This window comes from Natator depressus, chromosome 27 (genome assembly GCF_965152275.1).
Source record: "Natator depressus isolate rNatDep1 chromosome 27, rNatDep2.hap1, whole genome shotgun sequence".
Classification (NCBI taxonomy): domain Eukaryota; kingdom Metazoa; phylum Chordata; order Testudines; family Cheloniidae; genus Natator; species Natator depressus.
Window position 1 is genome coordinate 2,578,235 of NC_134260.1, and position 27,389 is coordinate 2,605,623.

General features: G+C 56.1%; 1 protein-coding gene across 1 annotated transcript; it reads left to right on the forward strand.

Moving 5' to 3' along the window:
* On the forward strand, positions 1-27,389 carry GFAP (glial fibrillary acidic protein). Its single transcript, XM_074941038.1, has 9 exons — positions 1-558; positions 6,839-6,899; positions 10,853-10,948; positions 12,618-12,779; positions 13,454-13,579; positions 14,618-14,838; positions 15,563-15,606; positions 17,547-17,632; positions 23,606-27,389. The coding sequence occupies exons 1-9, from the start codon at positions 44-46 to the stop codon at positions 23,639-23,641; spliced, it is 1,347 nt and encodes a 448-aa protein (XP_074797139.1). The 5' UTR covers positions 1-43; the 3' UTR covers positions 23,642-27,389.

A 27,389-nucleotide genomic window follows, 5' to 3' on the forward strand; every position in this document is an offset into this window, starting at 1 on the left:
TTCCATCCAAGGGCTGCACTCGGGACTCGGCACAGCCTGCAGGATGAGCCTGAGCATGGAGAGCCAGCGACAGTCCTCTTATCGGCGGCGGTTTGGCCCCCAAGCCACCGCTGTCCACCAGCCCCTGAGATCCTCACCCCTCTTCTGGCTCCTGTCCCCCAGCCCCAGCACCAGAGTCTCCATGACCAAGAAGAGGACCTCGAGCCTGAGCATCCGTGCCAGCCCCAGGTTCTCCCAGGACAAGGCAGATTTCTCCCTGGCCGACGCCCTCAACACCGAGTTCAAGGAGACACGCACCAACGAGAAGGTGGAGATGATGGAGCTGAACGACCGCTTCGCCAGCTACATCGAGAAGGTGCGCTTCCTGGAGCAGCAGAACAAGGTGCTGGTGGCAGAGCTCAACCAGATCAGAGACAAGGAGCCCACCAAGCTGGGCGACATCTATCATGAGGAGCTGCGAGAGCTCCGCCGGCAGGTGGACCAGCTGTCTAATGCCAAGACCAGGCTGGAGATCGAGAGGGACAACCTGCTGGACGACGTCAACGGCCTCCGGCAAAAGTAAGGAGCCTCCTTTGCTAGGCGCAGGGCTGGAGAGCAGCCACAGTAGCGTCTGGTGGCTACGCAGCCAGAGCAGGTCACCTAGCCAAGGAGAGTGGCATGGACAGGTTACACCCAGAGAGAGAGCAGTCACTAAGGCCGAGTAGCTGCCCTTTAAAGCTGGTGGGGAATCTGTGTGTGGCTGCGAAGGCAGGGAGGTGCAGTGCTAGTGCCCGGGGCTGGGTGCTAGAATTCCTGGTTCCCAGCTCTGCCGCGCCCCTGCTGGCAAGTCACGTCCTCGCGCTGTGCCCCAGCTGCACAATGGGGGTGATGCACTGGTCCCTGGAAGGGCTCTGCGGGTGGGAAGAGTGAAGGTTATTCCACAGCTGCAGAGCGGCCTCCAGTTTTCAATGTACAAAAATCCGCACCCAAATGTCTGCGCCTGTAAACCTGCGCGCTCGTAAACCACACACCTCTAGCTAGGTGAGCAGCTACACACAAACCCCTGTGTACCTGCCCAAACCTGCACAAAACACACACATGCACGCACAAACAGCTGGATCTCAGGGATGGCAGCTGGCCCAGGCCCCAGCTGGGAACGTGTACTGCAGAGGGACCTGGTCACCCTGACTCAATCGGGGCTGTGGCACTTCTCTTGCTGAGCCGATGTTCAGAAATGTGCAACATTCCTGGCACAATGTGCTCTGGGCTGAGACTCAGCCGAAAAGACCTTGCCCTGGGAGCCAGGCTGCTCCTCGATCTGACTGAAGGTACGGGGAGGGCAGCAGAAGGAGGCGAATGTTTACCAGCCTCAGATAGAGGTTTGCTCTTGTATTTTGCTGGTTCTACACCAACCGTCTGTTGCTTTCTAGAGGAAGTGTTATCTAATGGTTAGTGCAATGGAATCAGTGCCCTAGCTCCAGCCCTGGAAGAGGAGCGTGGTCTAGCAGTTAGCATATGGAAAACCTAGACTCCTAAATTCTATCCCCTGGTCTAGTAGTTGGTAGAAGGGTCTTGGAGTCATAACTCCTGGGTCCTCACCATTGACCAGGGCAAGGTGTTTACTTCTCTGTGTCGAAGGGGGTAATAATAGTGTCTTAGCACCACAGGGAGTTAGAAACAGGGTTAGTTTATGTCTGTGCTGAAGAAGGGCACAGGATTATTGCTGCTGGCAAGAGCTCGTCGGGAGGTTTCCAGTGAAAGCGTGGTTCATCAGAAAATGCTGATCCATTGAAGCAGAACTTCCTGGGAAGGGGCAGTTTGGATGAATCTCCGGATTCGAAATGGTTTGAAATTGTTGAAACGTCCCATTTTGACATTTTCAAAAGGAAAAGTTTCACTTTTCTACTAGCAATGACTTTGGGTTTAAAAGTTTTACATAATATATGCTTTTAAAAGGTTAAAAATGTAACAAACTGATCAAACTGAAGAGTTTCAGTTGACGCCATCTGAAAAGTTTCTCAGATGATTGGGTCATGAAAAGTTTTCACATTTCTACTTTTGTATCCGACTCAGGATGGGAAAAATATTGATCTATGTAAAACTCTCCTGGTCTGGGACAGCATTCCCCACCCAGCTGTCACTGAGCGAAGCATGGGGGTGGGGCAGCGAGAGGCTCTCTGTGTGACTTTGGCAAGCACCCACAACTGGGGCTGGATTTTCAGAGAGTTCAGCTTGTGTTGAGTTCAGCTCTTTAGAAAATCTGGCCCCAGTTGTGTCTGCTGAGCCCTTGAAAATCTGGCCCTGAATCTCTCTGGATCTCAGCTCCTCATGTGCAAGGTGAGGATAAGGCTCCTTCCTTTCTCCCCGCCCTCCTCTTGTCTCTTCCGAATGTGAGTTGTCTGGGCGGGGACCATCTCTTACTCTGCATCTCTGCAGCACGGGGAATGCTGGGCCTCTAGCATAGTAAAACACTCACTAGTTACGACAACACTGGGCTGAGGACAATGGCAGATGTAGGGGATAAAACCAGCAGTTAAAAAGGCAAGGGGCGAGATCATAGAATCATAGAATATCAGGGTTGCAAGGGACCTCAGGAGGTCATCTAGTCCAACCCCCTGCTCAAAGCAGCACCAATGCCCAACTAAATCATCCCAGCCAGGACTTTGTCAAGTCTGACCTTAAAAACTTCTAAGGAAGGAGATTCCACCACCTCCCTAGGTAACCCATTCCAGTGCTTCACCACCCTCCTAGTGAAAAAGTTTTTCCTAATATCCAACCTAAACCTCCCCCACTGCAACTTGAGACCATTACTCCTTGTTGTGTCATCTGCTACCACTGAGAACAGTCTAGATCCATCCTCTTTGGAACCCCCTTTCAGGTAGTTGAAAGCTGCTATCAAATCCCCCCTCATTCTTCTCTTCTGCAGACTAAACAATCCCAGTTCCCTCATCCTCTCCTCATAAGTCATGTGTTCCAGACCCCTAATCATTTTTGTTGCCCTCCGCTGGACTCTTTCCAATTTTTCCACATCCTTCTTGTAGTGTGGGGCCCAAAACTGGACACAGTACTCCAGATGAGGCCTCACCAATGTCGAATAGAGGGGAACGATCACGTCCCTCGATCTGCTGGCTATGCCCCTACTTATACAGCCCCAAATGCCATTGGCCTTCTTGGCAACAAGGGCACACTGTTGACTCGTATCCAGCTTCTTGTCCACTGTAACCCCTAGGTCCTTTTCTGCAGAACTGCTGCCTAGCCATTCGGTCCCTAGTCTGTAGCGGTGCATTGGATTCTTCCATCCTAAGTGCAGGACTCTGCACTTGTCCTTGTTGAACCTCATCAGATTTCTTTTGGCCCAATCCTCTAATTTGTCTAGGGCCCTCTGTATCCTATCCCTGCCCTCCAGCGTATCTACCACTCCTCCCAGTTTAGATCCCTAGGAAGCTGAACACTCCACACACACACATCCCACCTATAATCCAAGAGCCGGACAGAGATTGGAGGGCAAGCAATGTTTCTGTCTCCAAAAGATCTTGTGTTTGGCAGAATTTGCTACCCAGAAGACTGGGACGCATTCAGACGATGACCTTTGGGGACGCCCTGTCGCAGATCACATGGAGCAGGGATCAAAGGAACGAAGTCCTGGTACACTTGACAATAAGACCTTTGCCTGTCTCCACGATCTGCACAATACCAGCTCATCCAACCTCACACACGCTTAGGGTGACCAGACAGCAAGTGTGAAAAATCAGGACAGAGGGTTGGGGGTAATAGGAGCCTATATAAGAAAAAGACCCAAAATCAGGACTGTCCTGATAAAATCGGGACATCTGGTCACCCTACACACTCTCCACCGTGGGCAGTGTATGAACAATATCCCCCTGTCAGAGGCAGGGAAAACGAGCCCAGGCAAGAGAAGCGACTAGGGACTGAGTGGCTCAGGGGACTGGCAATATGGAGCCCTGCACCTCAAGGCTCCTGGTTCCACTCTTAGCCATAAAGCAGGGTGACAGCTCCTGGCAGGGAGCTATGAGGGAGTTGTTCCCTGCCACTGCCTGCACTGCACCAGCGTGGGAGTGAACATGGCTGGAGGGGGGATCTGGGTGGGTATCAGTGGGTGTTAGTGAGGGTGGGAAGATGATGGGGTGTGCATGTGAGAGGGGATGGGGTGTCTGTGCTGGTGACAGTGAGAGGGGAATGGGCTCTCTGGCTGAGGAGGAGTGTGTGTACATTGGGGGGAGCATGGCTGTCTGTGTGAGGGGGACTGTGTGTACATGTGTGCGAGAGAGGAGGATCAGGTGTGCGTGTCTGTGCGAGGGGTGCCTATGTATGTGTGTGTGACAGAGAAGGGTCGGGTGTGGGTGTCTCCATGAAGAGGAGGATTGTGTATATGTGTGTGCAAGAGAGAGTGTCGGGAGTGCGTGTAAGTGTGAGGGTGACTGTGTGTATGTGTTTGACAGAGGACGGTCGGGTGTGGCTGTCTGTGTGAGAGCGACTGTGTGTATGTGTGTGCGATGGAGGAAGATAGGGTGTGAGTGTCTGTGTGAAGAGGTGGGACTGTCTGTATGTGAAAATGACAGAGGAGGATTGGGTGTTGGTGTCTGTGTGAAGAAGGGGACAGTGTGTACATGTGTGCAAGAGAGAATGGTCGGGTGAGGATGTCTGTGTAAAGAGGGGCACTGTGTGTATGTGTGTGCAAGAGAGGATAGTTGGGTGTGGGTGTCTGTGTGCAGGGGACTGTGTGTATGTGTGTGAGACAGAGGAGGGTTGGGTGTGTGTGTCTGGGTGAGGGGACTGTGTGTATATATGTGCAATAGAGGAGGATCATGTGTGTGTGTGTGTGTGTATGTGTGCAAGAGAGGAGAGTTGGGTGTACATGTATGTGTGTGTGACAGAGGAGTATGTGTGTGATAGAGGAAGATGGTTTGTGGGTGTCTGTGTGAGGGGGACTCTGTGTGTGTCTGTGTGTGTGTGTGTGTGTGTCCGACAGAGGAGGATCAATGTGGGTGTCTGTGTGAGGGGGACTGGGTGTAAGTGTGTGCAACAGAGGAGGATCGGGTGTGGCTGTCTGTGTGAAGAGGGGAACTGTATATGTGTGTGTGAGTCGGTTGTGTTTTTCTGTGTGATGGGATTGTGTGTATGTGTGTGCCATAGAGGAGGATTGTGTGTGCGTGACAGTACATGTGTGTGTGTGTGCATGCGTGCAAGAGAGGAGGGTCGGGTGTGTGTGTATGTGTGTGTGACAGAGGTGGGCCAGGTGTGAGTGATAGAGGAGGATCGTGTGTGGGTGTCTGTGTGAGGGGGACTGTGTGTATGTGTGTGACCGAGAAGGGTCAGGTGTGAGTGTCTGTGTGAAGAAGGGGACTGTGTGTATGTGTGTGCGACAGAGGATGATTGTGTGTGGGTGTCTGTGTGAAGGGGACTGAGTGTTTTTGTGTGCGACAGAGCAGGATCATGTGTGGGAGTCTGTGTAAAGTGGGGGCTGTGTGTATGTGTGTGCGATAGAGGAGGATCGGGTGTGGGTGTCTGTGTGAAGAGTGGGACTGTGTGTGTGACAGAGAAGGGTCAGGTGTGGGTGTCTCTCTGAGGTGGACTGTGTATATGGGTGTGACAGGTAAGGATTGGGTGTGGGAGTCTGTGTGAAGAGCGGGACTGTGTGTATGTGTGTGCAACAGAGGAGGATTGGGGTGGGTGTATGTCTGAGGGGGACTGTGTGTATGTGTTTGCGACTGAGGAGGGTCGGGTGTGGGTGTCTGTATGAAGAGGGATACTCGGTGGGGTGCGTGTGTGTGTGTGTGTGACAGAGGAGGGTCGGGTGTGGGTGTCTGTGTGAAGAGGGATACTCGGTGGGGTGCGTGTGTGTGTGTGTGACAGAGGAGGGTCGGGTGTGGGTGTCTGTGTGAAGAAGGATACTCGGTGGGGTGCGTGTGTGTGTGTGACAGAGGAGGGTCGGGTGTGGGTGTCTGTGTGAAGAAGGATACTCGGTGGGGGGTGTGTGTGTGTGTGTGACAGAGGAGGGTCGGGTGTGGGTGTCTGTGTGAAGAGGGATACTCGGTAGGGTGCGCGTGTGTGACAGAGGAGGGTCGGGTGTGGGTGTCTGTGTGAAGAAGGATACTCGGTGGGGTGCGCGTGTGTGACAGAGGAGGGTCGGGTGTGGGTGTCTGTGTGAAGAAGGATACTCAGCGGGGTGCGTGTGTGTGACAGAGGAGGGTCGGGTGTGGGTGTCTGTGTGAAGAAGGATACTCGGTGGGGTGTGTGTGTGTGTGTGTGACAGAGGAGGGTCGGGTGTGGGTGTCTGTGTGAAGAAGGATACTCGGTGGGGTGCGCGTGTGTGACAGAGGAGGGTCGGGTGTGGGTGTCTGTGTGAAGAAGGATACTCGGTGGGGTGCGTGTGTGTGTGACAGAGGAGGGTCGGGTGTGGGTGTCTGTGTGAAGAGGGATACTCGGTGGGGTGCGTGTGTGTGTGACAGAGGAAGGTCGGGTGTGGGTGTCTGTGTGAAGAAGGATACTCGGTGGGGTGCGTGTGTGTGACAGAGGAGGGTCGGGTGTGGGTGTCTGTGTGAAGAAGGATACTCGGTGGGGTGTGTGTGTGTGTGTGTGACAGAGGAGGGTCGGGTGTGGGTGTCTGTGTGAAGAAGGATACTCAGCGGGGTGCGCGTGTGTGACAGAGGAGGGTTGGGTGTGCGTGTCTGTGAAGAGGAGCGGGAGTGTGTGGACGTACATCAATGAAAGGGAATTATAAGGGCTCTGCTCGCTCCCTGGTTGTTTTGACCTTGAGGGTTTGTTTGTTTGGATTTAGCTCAGAAAAGCCGATAATTATATAAAATCCTGCCAACTACCTGTTTGCTTCTTGTTTCAGGTTACAGGAAGAGACTAATCTACGGCTTGAAGCCGAAAACAATTTGTCTTCCTACAGACAGGTGAGGCGTGCGCTGCTTGCGGCCCACCAGGCCCCGCCCTGCAAGCCGGGGGCCCTCAGCTCCTTGTGGGGTCAGGCCCCTCAAGCTGGACACCAGAGCACTGAACCCCAGAGCCCTGGCTTGACAAGCCCAGGCCGCTGTGGCAGGGGAACAGGGAGAGGGTGGGACGCGGGTAGACGGGCAGCCCGGCGTCGGGGAGAGATGAGGTGGGGCCGAGGGTCACCAGTGCTCGCGGCCCCTGCAAGGGCAGGGAAAGGGTTACGTGAGATACACCCAGCTAATCTGGGCCAGTGACCGGCCCCCCACACTGCCGAGGAGGGCAAAACACCCCATGGCCCTGGCACTCTGACCTGGGAGGAAATTCCTGCCCAGGGGACCCAACCATTTCAACGCTGAGGGCAAGATGCCAGTTTTGAGGCCGGGGCACCTCTGCAGGCCACGTCCGGAGCCGTCATTCCAGAGTCTAGCCTCAGACCCTGCGGCTGGGGTTAGCCACTGAGGGATGTCAGGGTCAGGAGATGATAGAACGGAGTGAAAGACGAGACTAGCTCAGCTCTCACTTGAACTTCAGAGCTGAGCCAGGCAGGGCCCACCCGAGACTGGTCAAGTGAGCCGCATGCCCTGGCCTCCTGACTCGGGGAGGAGCCCCTGGCCGTGGCCTCACTGCGGTCAGTGCGCTGCGTGTGCAGCGGTGAGTCGCCCTCCCCACCCCGCCCTGGGGGGGAGTGTGCCACTGCACTGACCATAGCGGGGCACCCAATCCCCTCCCAATGGGAGACCCCCTGCCAGAGTCCTGGTGGTGCGGGCTGGGAGGAGACTGGAGGACCAGACATTTCCCTGAGCCACTGCAGCACCAATTGGACCACGTGAACTGTGAGCAAGGACCAGCCAGTGCCGCCTCAGACCCCGGCCTGTGTCCCATCTCCAGCTGTGGCTACTCCTGATGCTGCAGAGGAAGGGGGGGAACAGAATACACTGGGGGGGAATCCCTTCCTGACCCCTGCAGGTGAGCAGCTGAAGCTCGGAAGCATGGGATTTTAGGAACATACAGCAAACCAGAAAGGACCCCCAGACTTGCCAAGCCCTGCCCCCTACGATCACAAGCTATCCTGTCATATAATGTACCCATGAATGTGTCCAGCTCCATACCCCTGACCAGCCTAGCAGTCCTTCACAGCACCCCCTTTCTTGAATGTGGGAGACCAGACTTGCACACAGCGTTCCAGATGAGGTCTCCCTGGTGCCTTGTACCATGGCATTAACACTGCTCTCTCTCTCCTGGAAATACCTCGCCTGAGACAGCCTAGGGTCTCATTTGCCTTTTCCAGGGCTGCATCCCATTGGTGGCCATCCTGTGATCGACCCACACACTCGGGTCTTTCTCCTTGGTTGCTTCCAACTGATTAGCATGCAGTTTATAGCAGAAGTTCTTCTTAGACCCTAAGTGCACGAACTTGCCCTTTGCACTATTGAATTACATCCCTATTTACCATCCAGCCCTTCTGTTCTAAAAGGATATAAACCAGGACGGGGAGAGTCAAGCCAGTAATAGGCAGTGGACGGTAGGCCCCTGTCCCGGGGGTGAGGAGAGAACAAGTGGTGTGTCCCCGGAGTAGCCAGGGAGAGCCATGTGTCTGTGGGCGTTACAAGACTTTTCAGACTGCAATTCTCACACACACATGGGCAGTGGAACAGAGGGGAACTTAAAAGGGCAAAAGAGAGACTGAAAACCATGATTTGATGGTCTCTCAAACCTTGATGGTCTCTTGAGGTTGGCAGTACTGGATGTGATCTTTCTCAGTGGGCCTATAGGGCACAGTCCCCACACACCCCAAATCCCCACCATGCTGACATGACCCCACTAACCCCTAATCCCCATCACACAAACACAACCCCCCACGTGCCTAATCCCCCCCACACAGACACAATGTCTCACATTCACTCCAATCCCCACACACAGGTAGTCCCCGTGCACAGACAGTCCCTGTACACAGACATGGCCCCTCACACTCCTGGTCCCCACACACATGGGATAACTTGGCCATGAACACACTCAGGCTGGATGCTAGAGGGAGGCTTCTAACCACGGAGGTTTTGAAACAGCCTCCCAATAGCTGTAGGGGGTAAACAATGGAATGAGTTTGATGAGAGTGGACACATTGGGGTGTGTGGCTGGGTGACAGGGTTGCTTGTGATGGTGGGGGCAGAGCTCAGCAGTTCTGGGGTCCCTTCCCATTTTCTTCCTATGACTCAGGAGTCAGGGTTTTGGCCGCTCACCTGCAGGGGTCAGGAAGGGCTTTGGTTTCCCCCAAAGTATTCTGTGTTGTTGTTTTTTGCCTCCCTCCTCTGAAGCCTCAGGATGGGGAGCACCAGGGCTCTGAGGTGGCCCTGGGCATTTTCTCTCTCAGGTCCTTGGCTGGTGGGTCTAGCTCACAAGCTCAGGGTCTAACCGAGCACCGAATGTGGGGTGGGGCAGGAATTCCCCCCCAGGTCAGGTTGGTGGTGAGCTTAGGGGTTTCGCCTTCCCCTGCAGCATGGGGGGGCGGGTCACTGGCCAGGATTATCTGGGTGTCTCTCACTTCATTCCCCTGCCATTGCGAGGGCCTGGCACCCCTTGCCCCGCGGCATAGTTCAGTGTCCTAAGGGCTGTGACCCTTTGGGCTCATTTCAGTTGGGTTCAGTGTGCGGGTGCTGGGTGGGGCTGATGCCCCGGGCTACACAGGAGGTCAGACTCGGTGAGCTGGGGGTCCCTGCTGCCTTCAACTCTGTGACTCTGATCCCCCTCACACGGACACAATGTCTCACACTCATCCCGATCCTCCTCACACGGACACATCTCATACTCACCATGATCTCTCTCACACGGACACAACGTCTCACACTCACCCCGATCCCCCTCACACGGACACAATGTCTCACACTCACCCGGATCCCCCTCACACCGACCTGTCTCACACTCACCCCGATCCCTCTCACACGGACACGTCTCACACTCACCCTGATCCCTCTCACATGGATACATCTCACACTCACCCCGATTCCCATCACATCAACACAATGATTTAGTTGGGGATTGGTCCTGCTTTGAGCAGGGGGTTTGACTAGATGACTCCTGAGATCCTTTCCAACCCTGAGATTCTATGATTCTATTAATGTCTCACACTCATCCCAATCCCCATCACACCATCACAATGTTTCACACTCACCACAATCCCTCTCACATGGACCCAACATCTCACACTCATCCTGATCCCCCTGACACCAACACCCACCCTGTTCCCTCACATACACACGCACACAGTGTGTGAGTGTGGGTAGTGGTGCAATGTGCTGCCATTTGGAGGCCGGGGTCGAAGTTTAGGCCTGTGCCATGTAGCGCACTGGGCGCACGGCTGCCTGCTAGAAAGACTCTGAGTCCTGCTCGATGCATACAGCTGTGTCTTCAGCCTGCCTGGGTGTGAGGGCCAGCCCTGCCCCTTTGGGGCTGGCGGCCCCGGGCTCTGGGCTGCGCGGTCTAGGCAGCTGGGGTATTGCTCCAGTGAGAGTGTTGCCAGGACAAAGCATTTGGCCCTCTCCGTTGATGGACCTCCAGAGAAGGAGGCAGTGGCTGGGAGGGAGGGAGGGATGACTGGGAGTCCCAGGCCAGTGAACTGGGTGCAAGGGGTGATTTTACCCCACGTTTTATAGCAGGGAAGATGCAAACGGACAGATGAAGAGCAAACTCTTCTCCATGACTCAGCTGCTGAACAGGCCCAGGAAGCAGGCTGAGCCCTTGGTTGGCCCAGGTAACTGAGCCCACAAGAGCGGCTCAGCCCCTAACCCATTGTGCCCAAAAGCATGGCTGGCCCTGGTGTCAGGCCGGGTCCTCAGACCAGCGCACTCGGAGCGGCACGTGCGGTGTGCTTCTGGCAGGCGCTGTGACTTCGCCTCCCCTGCTCTCGCCCACATGGCAGGATGTTGACAATGCTGCACTCGTGCGCCTGGACCTGGAGCGGAAAGTCGAGTCCCTGCAGGAGGAGATCAACTTCCTGAGGAAAGTCCATGAGGAGGTATCGTGCATGACCCACCCTCCTAGCCCATAGGGTGCCTGGCTGGGGATGGGATGGCAGAGAGAGAGGGCCGATGATGGGGGCTAATTTAGCTACAACTAATCAGGAGAAAGATCTTGGAGTCATCGTGGACAGTTCTCTGAAGACGTCCATGCAGTGTGCAGCGGCAGGCAAAAAAGCAAATGGGATGTTAGGAATCATTACAAAAGGGATAGAGAATAAGATGGAGAATATCTTATTGCCCTTATATAAATCCATGGTACGCCCACATCTTGAATACTGCGTACAGATGTGGTCCCCTCATCTCAAAAAAGATATACTGGCATTAGAAAAGGTTCAGAAAAGGGCAACTAAAATGATTAAGGGTTTGGAACGGGTCCCACATTAGGAGAGATTAAAGAGGCCAGGACTTTTTAGCTTGGAAAAGAGGAGACTAAAGGGGGGATATGATAGAGGTCTATAAACTCATGACTGGTGTGGAGAAAGTAAATAAGGAAGTGTTATTTACTCCTTCTCATAACACAAGAACTAGGGGCCACCAAATGAAATTAACGGGCAGCAGGTTTAAAACAAATAAAAGGAAGTTCTTCTTCACTCAGCGCACAGTCAACCTGTGGAACTCCTTGCCTGAGGAGGTTGTGAAGGCGAGGACTATAACAGGGCTTAAAAGAGAACTGGATAAATTCGTGGAGGTTAAGTCCATTAATGGCTATTAGCCAGGAAGGGTAAGGAATGGTGTCCCTAGCCTCTGTTTGTCAGAGGGTGGAGATGGATGGCAGGAGAGAGATCACTGGATCATTACCTGTTAGGTTCACTCCCTCTGGGGCACCTGGCACTGGCCACTGTCGGTAGACAGGATACTGGGCTGGATGGACCTTTGGTCTGACCCAGTATGGCTGTCCTTAAGTTCTTATGTTCTTATGACCTCTGTCCTTGCCTTGCCACGCACTGCAGCCTGGGCCCAGCTATCCAGAGAGGCAGGGACCTTACAGTGCGAATGGCTCGTCATTCTCCTTTGGGGGGTTTCACCTCTCCCCCAGGCCCTCCCTTGGGTTCCATTGTGCACCTGCGTGCTGGGTTCCCATCACCTGGCCCATTATTCCTGCCAGCCAGTAGTGACAAGGAGGGAGAAATCTTTGGCCCAAACTCAAAGGGTGATGTGTAAATTTTGCATCTGTGAAGGGGTGTCGGGGGATCTTAGCCGGTGTAATTTACACCCCACAGTCACATGAGGAAGGCCTACACCTTCTTCTGCTGTCCTGTCAACTCCACCCTTTTCTGTCAGCCTTTGGGTGTGTGAGTTATGGGAGTCCCTTCCCGTAAACCCAGGCACGGACTGGTAATTTCCACCAGCTTGTCCAGAGACCCAGAGAAGGACGGATGGATGCAGGTCTTCAGTAGCAGCCACAGCAATGGAATGTCAGACCACAGAGTGGCCAGCAGTGGGCGCTGCAGAAGGGATGTGGCTGACCCAATCTCCCACACGGTCAGACCTTTCCATCCCTTGGGAGCTAGCGGGCTATCCCCGCCACGCCGGGATCCGCAGTGGCCACCGTGGCATGTTCAGTCCTGTGCCCGGCGCGCGGCTCTGCTGCCTGTCCCCCAGCGGCACCGGTGTGGCACAGCCCTGTCTCCGTGCCGCCCACCCGCCTCGCTTGTATCTTTGCAGGAGCTGAGAGAGCTGCAGGAGCAGCTGGCGCAGCAGCAGGTCCACATTGAGATGGACATGTCAAAACCGGACCTGACGGCTGCGCTGCGGGAGATCCGCATTCAGTACGAATCCATGGCCTCCAGCAACATGCACGAGACCGAGGAGTGGTACAAGTCCAAGGTAAGGGGGCCTGAGACAGGCCCTCAGACTGGGGCTGCCAGTGAAGCACCCTGTGGGTTGCACATGCAGTTTCTGTCTCTTACTGACTGGCACTGGACTGCGGCTCTCCCCTGCATGATGCCCCATGTGCTATATGCCACCCAGGGGAGTTACCAGACAGGTTGGAAGGGCTGGTTCATGGGACATTCCCCTGCAGTGTCTCCTGGCTTCATGAAGGCTGTGGGAATAATAATACTTAGATGTTTGTCTTTGACTAGCACCTTTCACACCAGGATCTCAAAGCTCTTCACTAGTTGTACCCCCCGCATCCTAGGAGTGGCGGGGGATTATTCTCCCCCTTTGACACATGGGGGAAGATCAAAAACAGCAGTTAAGAGACTTTCCTAAGGTCACACAGCCAGTTAGTGGCAGGATGGAAATATAGACCAGGAGCCCTGACTCCTGAGCTCTAACCACTTGTCAGTGCAGGGACTAGAACCCAGGCATCCTGGCTACCAAGCCCCTGCTCCAGGCACTGCAGTGCTTTGTTCAATCAGCTGGTATCACCATCGTCATCTTACCCTGTTCTCTCCCAGTTTCCTGTTCCCCGGGGCACCAAGCCCCTGCTGAGCGCTCTCCCTGGGGAGGGACATCCCTACCTCTCCGGGCCAGGTGCACTAACTCCTCTTCCTCAGTTTGCAGACCTGACGGATGCGGCAGCTCGGAACATTGAAGCCTTGCGCCTGGCCAAGCAAGAAGCCAATGAGTACCGGCGCCAGCTCCAGGCACTCACCTGCGACCTGGAGTCCCTGCGGGGAATGGTAGGTGTGGGTGCTGGGGGCAGGGGCAGGCAGCAGTGAGATAGCGCATGGGCCCTTGGGTGCCCTCCATTAGCACAGGCCTCCCAATGAACATCACCGCATCACTGAGCCCTGCTTTGGGCTCCAAATTCCCCTCATCTCCAATTAACCTTGTCAAATAAACCTCAGCTCAGAATCAAACATGCCAAGCTGGGAAATAAGGACTCAACAGATATCAAACAATGCTGTGCTCCCTTGTGTTCCTGTAATGTGCAAAGACGAAGGCGGTCAGACAAGATGGGCCAGGCATCTGCTCCCATAGAGCAGAGACAGGAGACGGGGCTGGGGCCTGGCATCTGCTCCCATAGAGCAGAGACAGGAGATGGGGCTGGGGCCTGGGGTCTGCTCCCGTAGGGCAGAGACAGGAGACGGGGCTGGGGCCTGGCATCTGCTCCCATAGAGCAGAGACAGGAGATGGGGCTGGGGCCTGGGGTCTCTTCCCATAGGGCAGAGACAGGAGATGGGGCTGGGGCCTGGGGTCTGCTCCCGTAGGGCAGAGACAGGAGACGGGGCTGGGGGATGGGGTCTGCTCCCATAGAGCAGAGACAGGAGATGGGGCTAGGGGATGGGGTCTCCTCCCATAGGACAGAGACAGGAGATGGGGCTAGGGGATGGGGTCTGCTCCCATAGGACAGAGACAGGAGACGGGGCTGGGGCCTGGGGTCTGCTCCCGTAGGACAGAGACAGGAGACGGGGCTAGGGGATGGGGTCTGCTCCCGCAGGGGCTAGGGGATGGGGTCTGCTCCCATGGGGCGAGGAGGAAGGGTAGCAGCTGAAGCGAAGTGGTCTGGTCTGGTGCAGGCAGGTGGGGGACTGGACTACCTGCTCCAGTGGGGCAGCCCACACTGGCCTCTCTGTAGCAGTCCTGGAGCGTGATGATCCCTGTTAGGATCACGTGACCCTGGCCTCCTGGTGCCATGTCACCAACTCTGACATGATCCCTGGGGGCAGACAGCGGAAGGCAGATCAGTAACAGCCCTTCACCCCCGCCCCTCCCAGAATGAATCCCTGGAGAGGCAGCTGCGGGAGATGGAGGACCGCTATGCCACGGAGACAGCCAGTTACCAGGACACCGTCATCCAGCTGGAGGAGGACATCCGGAACCTCAAGCAGGAGATGGCTCGGCACCTCCAGGAATACCAGGACCTGCTCAACGTCAAGCTGGCCTTGGACATTGAGATTACCACCTATCGCAAGCTCCTGGAGGGAGAGGAAAGCAGGTGAGCCTCCTGCAGACAAATTGCAGGATGAGGAAGGGGAATTCATTCTTTCAGGGGGACTCTGAGGAACCTTTTCCGTGGATACCCAGAGGGACACCAGTGCCCAGGGCTGCCAACCCAGCACCCCTTGTTTTAGCTAACAGGTGCTCCAGGCCACCGTTAGATTGAGTGGCTAGGGTCTCATGCTCTGTCACTTAGAGAAGGGCCTGAACCAAAACTCTGGATCCAAACTCTCCTAACCTTTGGAGGAAAGCTAGGACCGGATCCAAGCCTGGCAGCATGGGCCCATCTCTTCCATATGCTGTTGGAAACGAATGACTTTCAATTGTCCCCCTGCAACCCATTGACCTCAACAGCATCATTGCAAGCAGAAGCGTCTAGACAGCCAGACGCTGAGGGTATATGGCTGGGTTAGGTACGTGGTGGGAATGGGCCTGTTGTCACCACGGGCTGCCGATTTTGGTTGGATCGATTCCTGGAGGTTTCATCACAGGACATAATATTTAATTAAAGATTAATCTTTAATTCCTGGACACTCCTGGAGGGTTGGCAACCCTATAGTCACCTGGCTGTTCTCGAGCTCCCTGATGAGCTGGACCTGTCACGTGGGTTTCCCAGCAAAGGCCTGCCTTCTCCGACTCAGTCAGAGGCAGCCTTGCCTGGGAAATGCCTCTTGTGTGGCCCGTCTCACACCTGTGCTTCTCCGATTGCCTTGTTTCTGCAGGATCACGATCCCCGTGCAGACCTTCTCCAACCTGCAGATCCGAGGTCAGGACGCTGCGCGCCCCAAGGGAGGAGGGATGGGATGGGTGGTCATGGCTACATCACGCCTTCACGTCTGGGTGTGGAATCACTTTCCCATGGTACTGCCCCCGCCACGCACAGGCTCTGACTCTGGGCCAGGACTGGAGGAAGGGCTGGGTAATGTGATAGCAGCTAGAGGCACTAAGATGGGGGCCATCAAATCTCATGCTTCAGGGCATAAGCTGATCACTGTGGGGAACGTCTCCATAATGCACAGAGTTGTGCAACTGGCCAGCTGCACTGTGGGTTTTTCCCCATCTTCCTCTGACGCATCAGGGCTGGTAGCACAGTTCAATGGACAGGGAGCCAGGAGACCTGGCTCTGCTCCTCTCACTAACCTGCTACGTGACCTTGGGCGACCCTTCCCCACGGTGTGCCAAACAGGGATAACCATACCACCTGCCAGAGCCTGGGGATTTCAGTGGCCTGCAAAGTCTGAGAATTGTCACTGGCACCAGTGGGAGGCAGGTTTCCGGGCTTGGGGCCCCACTGGTCTGATCTGGGCCAGTTCATCCAGCACACTGATGCTCCCTGTCTCCAGCCAGGCCAGACTCCAGGAGGTACAGGTGAAGGGAAGCCTGCGCCGTGGCCTCCTTTGGGACCCAGCTCGGTGACATGGGGACCCTGTAACAGGTGCAGGAGCCCTGAGAGTGTCCCTGAAGCCACTTCTCTCTGACTGCAGCCTGCTCTGCTGTGCCGGGGGACCCTGCAATGTGGGATGGGGGAGCCCCAGGGAACCCAGAGCTTTGGGGTGTGTTGGGGGGCAGGAGGAGGTGGAGATTCGGAGCAGCGGTGCCTCACCCCGGGCCATGTAACTTTCCAAGTAGGAATTCAGACAGGGCAGACCCATGGTGACTGTCCCACTCAGTGGCGGATTAATGATTTTGCCACCCCTAGGCCCTGAAATAATTGCCCCATATGAACTTGTTTTAGTTTTTTTACAAATTCATTTGAACCCACTGGCAGCTCCCCACGGCCCCCCCAGCTCACCTCCGCTCCGCCTCCTCCCCTGAGCGCACCGCCGCTCCACTTCTCCCCCTCTCTCCCTTCCGGTGCTTTTGCGCAGCAAGCCTGGGAAGGAGGGGAAGCGCAGCGCGCCCGGGGGAGGAGGCAGGGCTGGGGATTTGGGGAAGGGGTTGGAATGGGGGCGGGGAAGGGGCGGAGTTGGGGTGGGGTCGGGGCCGGGGGGCGCAAGCCCCTACCGGTGCTGGGTAAAGTTGACGCCTGTGGCTGTTATAAATTTGCCACCCCTGCAAATTTGCCGCCGTAGGCCTAGGCCCTGTCAGCCTAGGCCATAATACGCGGCTGCTCCCATCCCGGGGCAGTCCCCACAGAGAGGGGGCTAGGGTGCAGTGCCATCGCAGTACCCAGCCCACGAACTCCACAGACCCATCTGAACAAACAGTATCATGTCAGGGGCAGCCCAGCCAGGTGCATGCCAGGGGACAGCCCCAGATAGTCCACAGGTACCAGAGGTGATGGGACAATGTGTACAGTGGGGGTGCTGAGAGCCATTGAACCAAATTGTAAACCCTGGATATGATGGAAACTACTTTAAGCCAGGGGGTGCTGCAGCACCCCTCGTTCCAGCACCTATGCAGGGTACTGCGTGGGCTTGTAGGTCCACTTGCTGTGTGGGCCGCTCCCCTCCCGGTGTGAGTCAGGGAGGGGAGCACAGAGCCCTTTGCTAACAGATCTTGGAGCCCTGTGAATGTGGAAGGGCTGTTAGCTGTCGCGGGGACAGGTTTCATGGCTCCTGTGCTATGTGCAGGGAATCTCAGCTCAGGCCCAGAGCTAGCCCGACCTGGCAGCCTGTGTGGCCCTAGGTGCTTCGTTCTGCCTTGTTTTGCTTGGTTGGGCTTTCTCAGAGTGGAGACAACGACCACATTTGCTCTTCTCCGCAGAGACCAGCCTGGATACCAAGTCAGTGTCTGAGGCTCACCTGAAGAGGAACATCGTGGTCAAAACTGTGGAGACCAGAGATGCAGAGGTAGGAGATGGTCCCCCCTGCCCCTGCCCCACCATCCATCCCCACCCCTCCCCTGCCTGCTGGAGACCACCTGACCTTGCCATGCTGCAGTTCCCCGTTGTCTGGGGCTTCAAAGTAATGGGCCTTGAATGGGCCTGGTCCTGGGGGGTGATGGGCATGTGCCTCACTTGCTGAGCTGTACAGCTGTAACGGCCTAGCGGGGGCAGCTTTCTCCTGGGGAGAAGCAGGGGGGTTGTTCTCTTGGTGGATCTCACCACTAGTCGACTGCCTGCCGAGTCAGTGACCCCCCTTGTGTGTTTGGTGAGGTGTCCAGCAAGGCTGGGGTGTATGGCAGGCCAGGCGCTGGGGAAGGACGTCCTGCTGTGCGGGAATGCTGGGCAAGACAATTCAGTGGAACCGGTTCTGTTGGGCAATGCGGTGTCATCGAAATCAGGCCTTGTCTACACTACAGGGGAGGTGTACACGCTGCAAAGCGACTTTTGGCGGCAAAACTCTGCTGTTTTGTTGACAAAATAAAACCACCTCAAGGAGAGGCACAAGCGTCAGTGTCGACTCTGCTGTTTGCTTTGTCGACAGAACTGGGTTCTGCCAGTATCCCACAATGCCCGCCGTGGCCGCGCTGCTCACTGGTTTGAGGCAGGCATGCGCCCTCCCCTTTCAAAGCTCCCGGGAAGTGTCTGACAGCTGAGCGTGCTGCTCCCTTTGGGGAACAAAGAGCAAATCATTAGCTGGAAGGCTCCTGCTCTGCCCTGCCCTAGGAACACAGGGGCAGGCAGACTGCTGCAGCGGGGAGCACGGGGTGGGCGGGGGGCAGGGGACGGCCATGCTGCCTTGACATTCCTCAGCACGGAGAGCTCACAGAGCTGCTCAGGATGCTGCTCCCGGCTGTGGGAGAACTTGGAGGGAACCGTAGACAGGCAGGCAGAGCGGGCTGCTTCGGGAGAGACTGCTGTGCCAAGCAGAGCCGGGAGCTGATGTGGGGGGTGTCCCCTTCCCCCTTCTCAGGATAGGCTGGTCAGCCTGCTGTCTCCCCACCCCAGACCCACCCCGTCCTCTCTCTCCCCCCACCGGCTGACAATCGGATGGGATTAAGAAACCTGCATCATGTGATGTTGTATCTGCCCCATGAGGCACTGCAAACCCTTCCCAAAGCACCCTGCGGCCAGTTGCGTGGTGGGATAGCTACCACCGGGCACTGTGTCGATGCAAGAGCTGCTAGCATGGATGCACTCTGCCGGCACAAGGAGCCAGTGTGACACGCAACAGCGGTTTTAATTCAAGCAGCATAACTTTTGCCAACAAAACTTCGTAGTGTAGACGAGGCCTCAGTGTCAATTCTGGTGCCATTTTTGATAGAAGAAAGTTGAAATGAATGTTTGGGCTTTCTCGTTTCTTTTCGACCAGATCGATAGTGTGGCGTTTTTATAACACTGAAGCGTTTGGATATGGTAAAGCCATTTCATTCTGATGTGTTTCGAGGCATTTCACTTGGACTTGTGTGTTATGTTAAAGCATTGATTTAATGTTATATTATGTTTACTAGTCACTATTTATTGTATTTAATATTTAATGTAATATCAAAGTCTAAACAAAATGAATCAGAACTATCGAGTAAGAACAACATGTTTTCGCCTTATCAAAGGGCCACGTTTTAACATTATCAGAATGCAATGACTTGATGGTCCCAAAATGCCCTGTGTTTTGGAGTTTGTGTGGCACAGGAAATGTCGGCTCTTTGTTCTGACTCTGAACTCATTAGTCTCTGAAAATCAGAATTTCCAGCTGAATAGAAATTCTGATTTCCAGCCGTTTCCACTGTGTGGTTACGGCACCACGTGGGACTCTGGAGATCTTGGCTCAAGTCCCACCTCCGCCCCAGACTGTGTGATGCTGGGCAAGGCTTTTAATGAATCTGAGCCTCCGTTCCCCATCTGTAACTTGGGTGAATGATCCTTCCCTTCTCCCACCTTTCGTCTGTCCTCTGTCCTTAGACTGTTTGTAGTGCTGATGTAGCCAGGTCAGTCCCAAGATATGAGAAAGACAAGGTGGGGAAGGGAATATCTTTTATTGGTCCAACTTCTGTTGGGGAGAGAGACAAGCTTTCGAGCCACACGGAGCTCTTCTTCAGGTCTGGGAAAGGTACTTTGAGCATCCCAGCTAAACACGAATGGGGATGGCTTGTTAAGCAGAAGCGTTAAGGCATGTTGGAGGCAGTGGCTTGAAATGAAGCAGGCAGTTCTAGGTTAGATTATTATGCATAAAGGGGTTGAAGTGGGTAATTAAGGGTAGCAGGCAGTGTGGTGTTACAAATTGATGAGCCTGGGAACTTAAATTCATAACTCTGCTAGACACCAAAAAACATGGACTTAACAGGGACACTTTATGGCTCATTACAACAATTCATAACACACCACACTGCCTGCTACCTTTACTTGCTCACTGTCTGGAGCAGCTCACAGCCATGCGTGCCAGCCTCAGGGCAGGCTGTCAAAAAGCAGGGCAGAGACCCCAATCAGGTGGTATGTTCCATAATTAGATTTCACCAACCCAGTAATGAGAGTGACCTCCTAAAGTACTATAACAGGCTGACCGTGGACTCAGACAGTCCCCTTGGGCATTCCAGTCTATCTGGCCACCCAGGCAAGCTGGACAATGCAATAGATGGTCACATTACACCAAAAATCACAGCAATATTCAGGCTATTCCCAGTCCCAAAGGATCAGTCACTTACCCCAGGTCAATTGTATTCAGATCTCAAACCAGAGACAACTCCTGTAGCCAATCCTGGCTAAATATGTATTAACTAAGAAATGAGAATTATTTACAAGGTTAAAACACAAACATACACACACAAATGAGTTCCAGTCTTTGATTTAATATAAGCCTCCACAGTAAGCGGCTCTCTATGTCTTTTGGGGCTGACCCATGCCAAACAGCATGGGGATCTCTTGCTCATGCTTAGGAATCTTTGCCCTTCTGCGACCAGACATAAAAAGCAACCCAGTTTCTCCTTTGTATCCCTTTCACCCCAGATGCCAAGCTGGTGGGATGAGTTCATGCGCAGGCCTCCCCTTCCTGGAGGGAGTGAGGAGTGCAGCCAGCAAGGTGTCTGGCCTTTGATGCTGCACAAAGCCTCATTTGCCTTCAATGGGCCCCCTAGTGTGCAGGACGGTTACTTCCCCTTAATTCATTCTTTTTCCTGTTACACAATCACAGAGGTTTGCGGTGCAAACACTCGATATCGCTTTGTACCAGGGGATGCAGCTATTATAAGCAGGATTCATACACGCAGCATCCTACAAGCATTCCATGAAGTCTAAACAGGAAACACATCCTTATAACACTGAACCCTGTTTTAACTCTGTTGACCCACAGCCGAGCCAGACTGGTTTCCAGCTCTGCATTTGTCAGTGTACAGTGAGGCCCTGGGCCTTGGCATGAGCTGGCACCTGGCTTGCCAGCGTCACACCCACTTCAAACCCTTTATGCATAACAATCTAACCCACAACTGTCCATGTAACCCCAACAGACCCCACTCGTCGGGATCGAACCAGGGACCTCTGAAGCTTAGTGCATGAGCCTCTACTGCAGGGGTTCTCAAACTGGGAGTCGTAACCCCTCAGGGGGTCATGAGGTTACTACGTGGGGGGTCGCGAGCTGTCAGCCTCCACCCCAAACCCCACTTCACCTCCAGCATTTATAATAGTGTTAAATATTTTTAAAGTGTTTTTAATTCATAAGGGGGGGGGGTCGCACCCGGAGGCTTGCTGTGTAAAAGGAGTCACCAGTACAAAAGTTTGAGAACCACTGCTCACTGCGTGAGCTAAAAGCCACATGGCCCTTAGCTAAAGCTGTAGCAGGCTCATTAATCTCTCTCTAACTGCCACTAGATGGGACAGAACACCACACCCAAGAGGTGTGTGTGTTACACCCACTTCATTTCAAGTGACACCTTCCAACTCCAGGTACCCCTTCTGCTTAACAATCCAGCCCAGTTTGCATTTGGCTTCCTGCCCCACACGGGAGAAGAGCTCCGTGTCACTCAAAAGCTTGTCCCTTCCCCCCGGCAGAAGCTGGTCCAGTAAAAGATATCCCCTCCCCTCTGGTCTCTCTTGTTTAGACTGTAAACCTTGGGGCAGGGGCTATCTCTCCTGGAGTATTCACACCCTGGGAACAAAGGGGACAGGGGCTGAAAAGACAAGCTTTTGGTGAGGTTATACTAGAGGATCAGGCAAAACTCAACACAGCCTCTGCAGGGCATTTTAACAACGGTGGCACCTTAAAGACTAACAGCTTTATTTGGGCATAAGCTTTCGTGGGTAAAAACCCCACTTCTCCTCGCTGTGTTTGTGGATACAGACTGAGAGGGCTACTCCTCTGATACAGGGCATTTTAGATCGCCCCGGGGAAGCCCTGCAAGAGACAGTTTGATCAGGTCACACATAAAAACTGCCGTGCCGCCACAGAGCAAAGAATGCACCATCTGAGCTCCGCTTTGACACAGCTCTGGGGGTGACTCACGCTCTGCAGGAGGCAGGGGAGGGAACTGGGAGCCAGGCATGTGGAGTCCTGGCCTGGCCAGTCAACTCTGCTGGTCCGTGATGAGGGGGAGGTTCCCCCCAGGCGCCATGCACCTGCCAGGAGTGACCGCCCTCCCGTGAAGGCTCTTTTGCTGCCGTTACAAGGAGTCCCCTCCGCTGGGCGGAGCACTGCACTGCTCCTGGCTTGTGCTCACTGGCTCCAGCTGGCACCATGTGGCTTTCCCCACTGATGTCCGTGACTCTGAATGCTGGCTCTCAGAGGTCCCAGGCTGGGCCATGACCCTTCCTGACACCTGGCATGGAGGGGCAAAGCTGGCATGTTAGTGACCCAGCCTCAGGGTGTGAGCAGCCCACATGCTCCCTCGGTGCCTGGGCACACTGAGGACTGCAAGTCCCAGCAAGCTGTGTCAGCCCACAGGAGCGCTGGGGTGGGGAGCAGCAGGCTGGCTCAGAAGAAACACACCCGAGTCAGGTGCAGGCAGCTGCAGTGGGAACGGTAACACCCTTTCCAAGCCTCTGGCATCCCAGGGTCTCCAGCCAAGCACTTTGCTAACCCGGGTGGACTGAGCCCTGCCAGGGGGTCACTAGCATTATCCGCACAGCTAGAGTGGGGTGCCGGCTTCCAGTGACCGTGCGGGGAAAAGAACCCAGGGGTCCGGACTCCTCTGCGCTAACAGTGAGACTGGCTGCCTCTCTCCTGCTCCATACCAGGAGACGTTGGGGCAGAGAGAGTACGTCCGGGGGGCGCCTGCTGGGGGTGTGAACTGTCTCTGGTTACAGTGAGTCCACTCTACCCTGTAGGACACTGGCACATTCCAGCTTGCCAGATAACTGCCCCACACAGGCCCCACAGAGCCGGTGTCTTGGAGCCCTACAATGCCACACCCGGCAGCCTGGGGCTGCGCTTTGCTTCCCAGACACTCAGTGAGCCTCGCTGCAGGACAGGAGGAATTTTCAAGCCCCACAGGCCAGACCCACCCTTGGTCTGTGGCGTAGCAGGTACAGATGGACCATGGGGCTGGTGGAAGGACCCCACTGATGGAGTTCACCAGCGCAGGGGCCTCTCCACCAGCTTTGCACTGCCCACACAGTGGCTCTGGGGGCAGGCCAGGGAGACAGGGAGTAAACCTAGTGCAGGCAGTGCTGTGCACAGCGATTCTGCACTGCCACTAGCCCCCGGGTGCCATGGCGGGGGGGCCCGGGTTCAGGGAGCCCCGAGGTGTACGTGCTAACCCACCACCCCACCCACGTGCAGCCCTGGTTCCACACAGGGACAAATCCCCGACAGGAGAGTGGGGCTTGCTAGGGACTTGCCTCCTGGCCTCCCAGGGGTTGGGGGCCCCTCGGCTGGCTCCGAGCCAAGGAAATCCCGCCAGTGGAGGGGGGCAGTGACTGGCCATGATGGTAACATTTGCCCTCTGTCTGCCCACAGGTGACCAAGGAATCCACCCAGGAGCACAAGGACTAAGGCGGGTGGAGCGCGAGGGTCGGCTAGCGTGTAGCTGTAGATCACTAGCAGCGTAGATCCCGCCTGACACTCAGCCCCTCTGATGTGGAACCAGGAGGGCTCGGCTGCTGCGAGGGACCCACATGGAGGGAGCGTGTTTCGCTTGCCGGGAAGTGGCGCTAACGAGCCTAACCGAGGAGCTAGAGTAACCAGTGCCCCTTAGAACCACTGCACACTGTTCCGAGCCCCGTCTCTCCCTCCCGCTGCCCCTGCCCAGTCTCCCGTCTGCCTTGGTCCGCGGCAGTCGCGCCCCTCTGGGAGAGGCCTGCTGAGCTGCTCCAGAGCCTGGTGGTGTTTGAGGCCCTGCTGAGGCTGCCAGAGCTCACCTAGGGATAGGGCTGTGCTGGGCCCACCCAGAAACCCATGAACGCCGGCTCCCTTGGGGGGCTCTGCAGGAGGCCGTCTGCACAGGGAAGGCAAAGCAATGGAAGGGCCAGCTCATGCCCACAGAAAGGGCCAAATCCCTGGCCCGGGGGCTGCAGAGTTTCCACGGCCTGCTGGAGCCAAGGGGTGGGATTTGGCTGCACCCCACCGCCTGCCCCAGATCTCAAAGCCCCTAGGATGACTGAGGCCCTGACCCCAGCTCAGGCTCAGGCACCCCCAGGAGAGGTAGGAGGGGCCCTGAGTGTGAGTCTGCCCAGGGTTAACGCTGACAGCGCCCATGATCTGGCCCAGGGAGACCCCCATGGAGTTGCAAGGGGGGGTGATGTTGTGGAGAGCAGCTCTCCTACAGCACAGCCCCTCACGCCCCCCACCAGCCTCTTGGAGATCAGGCTGAAAGGCTTCCAGGGCGGGAGATACTGCTGCCCTCCCTGGGATGGGCTTGGGCCCAAAGGAGCAGGGTTTCTGCTCCCTGGCCCCTGCAATGGGATGGTGCAGCAGCACCTGCCCCCCAGTGCACCAGCGGTGGGCCTGGGGGAGGCAAAGGCACTAGGCAGCCGTGCTGCACCGAAGGCCCTGGCCGGCCCGGGAGCTGCGGCTGGGCTAATGTGGTGGAGAGCTGATTGGAACTGGAGGCAGGAGCCCTGACACGGGGGGAGGGCTGGGCTGGCTGATGTCCCCCCTTTGTGCTGAGGGCTTGGAACTGATGTTTCCTGCTCACTGAGCACCAGGCAGATTAGCCAGAGGAGCTGAGGGGACGGGAGGGACAGAGCCTCACAGGGAAACAGCTCCCTGCTGCTGGCAGGGGGCCACGAAGCCTCTTCAGGCTGCACAGAGGACATCAGACCCATCATGGGGGGAGGGCTGCGGGCCGCAGCCTCCTGGCAGCTTCGTGGTTTAATCCAGGCCTGTTCCCAGACCCCGGGCTGGCCAGCTGCGAGGGGCGTGAGTGGCGGGGCCCTGCCGAGCAGTGAGGCGCAGGTTTGCCCTGCTTGGCGATGGCAGCGTCCAGCCCTCGCTGTCACGGCCCCTCCAAGCGGCACTGCAGAGCCAGGGAGCTGGTGAGCTGACTGTGCCCTGCTTGGCTACAGCCTGGGCCAAGGCCAGCCAGGTCAGGGGCTCAGGGGCTCGGGACTGGGTCAGGCGCTCCCTGCCATTGGCTCCCCTGGGAGCAGAGCAGGCCGTTAGCTCCCCCATCTGTGTGTGGGGGGGGGAGTATTTTCCTCCCTCCCAGGCAGGCTGAGGGGAGCTCACTGGTGTTTGGGAGGGGGCAGAGCCATCACAGAGCAGGCCCTATGGCAGGAAGGGCTGGCGGCATGAGTTAAAGCCCAGGAGGGTCCCTGCGCCCTCCCAGTGCGAAGGGTTTGTTACCGGGGCCCCTTGTCTCCCGGTTTCCCACGGGGTTGCTCTGAAACGCTCACTCTGTGGGGCAATGCCAGCAGAGGGTGCCTGGCTCAGGGAGGTACTGCCCTTGCTCGGGAGGGTGGCAGAATCTGGCTCTATGTCGAATTCTCTCTATGGATTGTTCTCTGTGTGTCCTGAACTGTTGGACAGTGGTGTGTGCCGGTGAACAGCTGCCACCTTCTGCCCCAGAGGTGGCTGCATTGCAGCTGGGGTGAATACAGTGCAGGGATGTGACTATGGGTGTAGAGCCAGCAAGGTGGCTGATCTCAACCAGCCAGCGCTTCTTCCCCCAGTTGGACATTTCTAATGCATGTGAAAATGGAGAGGGTGGAGAGAAAGGGACTGGAGGGTGAGAGAGGAGCCGGATGGGGCCGGCCTGTCTGGGAGCCCCATTGTGTGTTCAGGGGCAGGAGATGCTCCTAGTGACCATAGCTGCGTTGGGGAGGAAGGGGGCTCCATTGTCACTCCAGCCCCAGCTGCGCTGCAGCCCCCTATGGGCCATGCTCTGCCTGTGATCTACGTGCCAACACTGCCCCCCGTGCCTGCCACCCTGCAGCCTCACGCGGAGATGGGCAGTGGGAGGGGGGGCGGCAGCAGGCCCAGAGTTTACATATTCTGTGTCCCATAGGAGCCCAGTCAGCTGGGACTGCCTGGCAAAGACCCTGCCAGCCATCACACATGGGCAGCGAATCCTGCGAGTGCGAGCGCAGCCGTGCGTGGGGCGGAAAGGTCAGCCCTGCTCCACTGCCCTCAACCTGCGGGCCTCCGCTATACACATAGTTCCCAGCCAAGCCAATGTGAGCCGGCCACCCCGCAGGGCAGGACGGTCATAACTCATCAAAGAGCTGCTCAGAATGACCTCCCCAGTGCTCAGCCTGCTAGACTGGGCCTGCCGCTCCTGACCCAGGGCTGCCGTATCTAGCTGCATCCCGGTGCTAGGAGCCCTCCGCCCCATTTCCCTTGTGCATGGTTGGTTTAGGAGCGAAGATCTAATGGCTGCTTCCAGGAGCAGTTAGTGCCATTCATCTGCCCCTCCGCTAGCTCCACTGCTCGCAGGCTCTGAGTGCAGGTTATCACCATGGATCCACGCAACCTTGCAGCTCCCCAGAGGCAGGGGCGTATTATCATCCCGTACGTGCAGCTGTGCCAGCTGAGGCAGAGAGAGGTGTGACGTGCCCAAGCTCACCCAGCAAGGCAGTGGCAGAGCCAGCCTAGCCCCTGGCTATCCTAGCTCCCACGCCTGTGCCCTACCCACTAGACAACACTCTCCTTGTAGAGTCTCCACAAGAGCGTCCCAAAGCATTGAGGGGATGGTGGCACTGACGTGGCCCTGCAAGGCACCTGCAGCAGCCGTGCTGGGCCCTGGAGTGACTCTCCCAGCCGGGTGCCAACCTGTTCAGAAGAGATCAGAGATTCTGGGCAGCTCAGGTTTTGGGGATCTGGGGGATTTTCAGAGGTGAGTGCCCAGCATTTCTTAAAACCAGAACCCTTCAAAGTGTCTCCACATGGGCCCCCAAAATAGAGCCCTGCCCCAACTCATTCGTCATTTATGGAGCAGGGACCTTTGGCCTCAGAACCTCTGTTTCCAGAGCCCAGACCCTAATCCAGCCACAGGGAGGGGCAGGGTCAAACCAGACACAGAGTCCCCAGAGCTGCAGGAATTGGCTGCCCTGGGCTGTTCCTGGAAGGCCTGGGGTGTGTGGGGGGCCCAGATAGGAGGTGGCCTGAGGCGCGCCAGGGAGCAGGTGTGTTGTGTGTCGTTTGCATAGAACCCTCGCTCTGCGCTCTGATACGGGAGTGAGCAATCTCCCGCTGGAGTGTCTGCATTGCGTGGGGCTACTGAATTCATATGCTAATAGCAGCAGCCTGAGTCGAGAAATAAAGCTAAAGCAAGCACTGCTTTCGTGCTGGTTGGATAAATCTC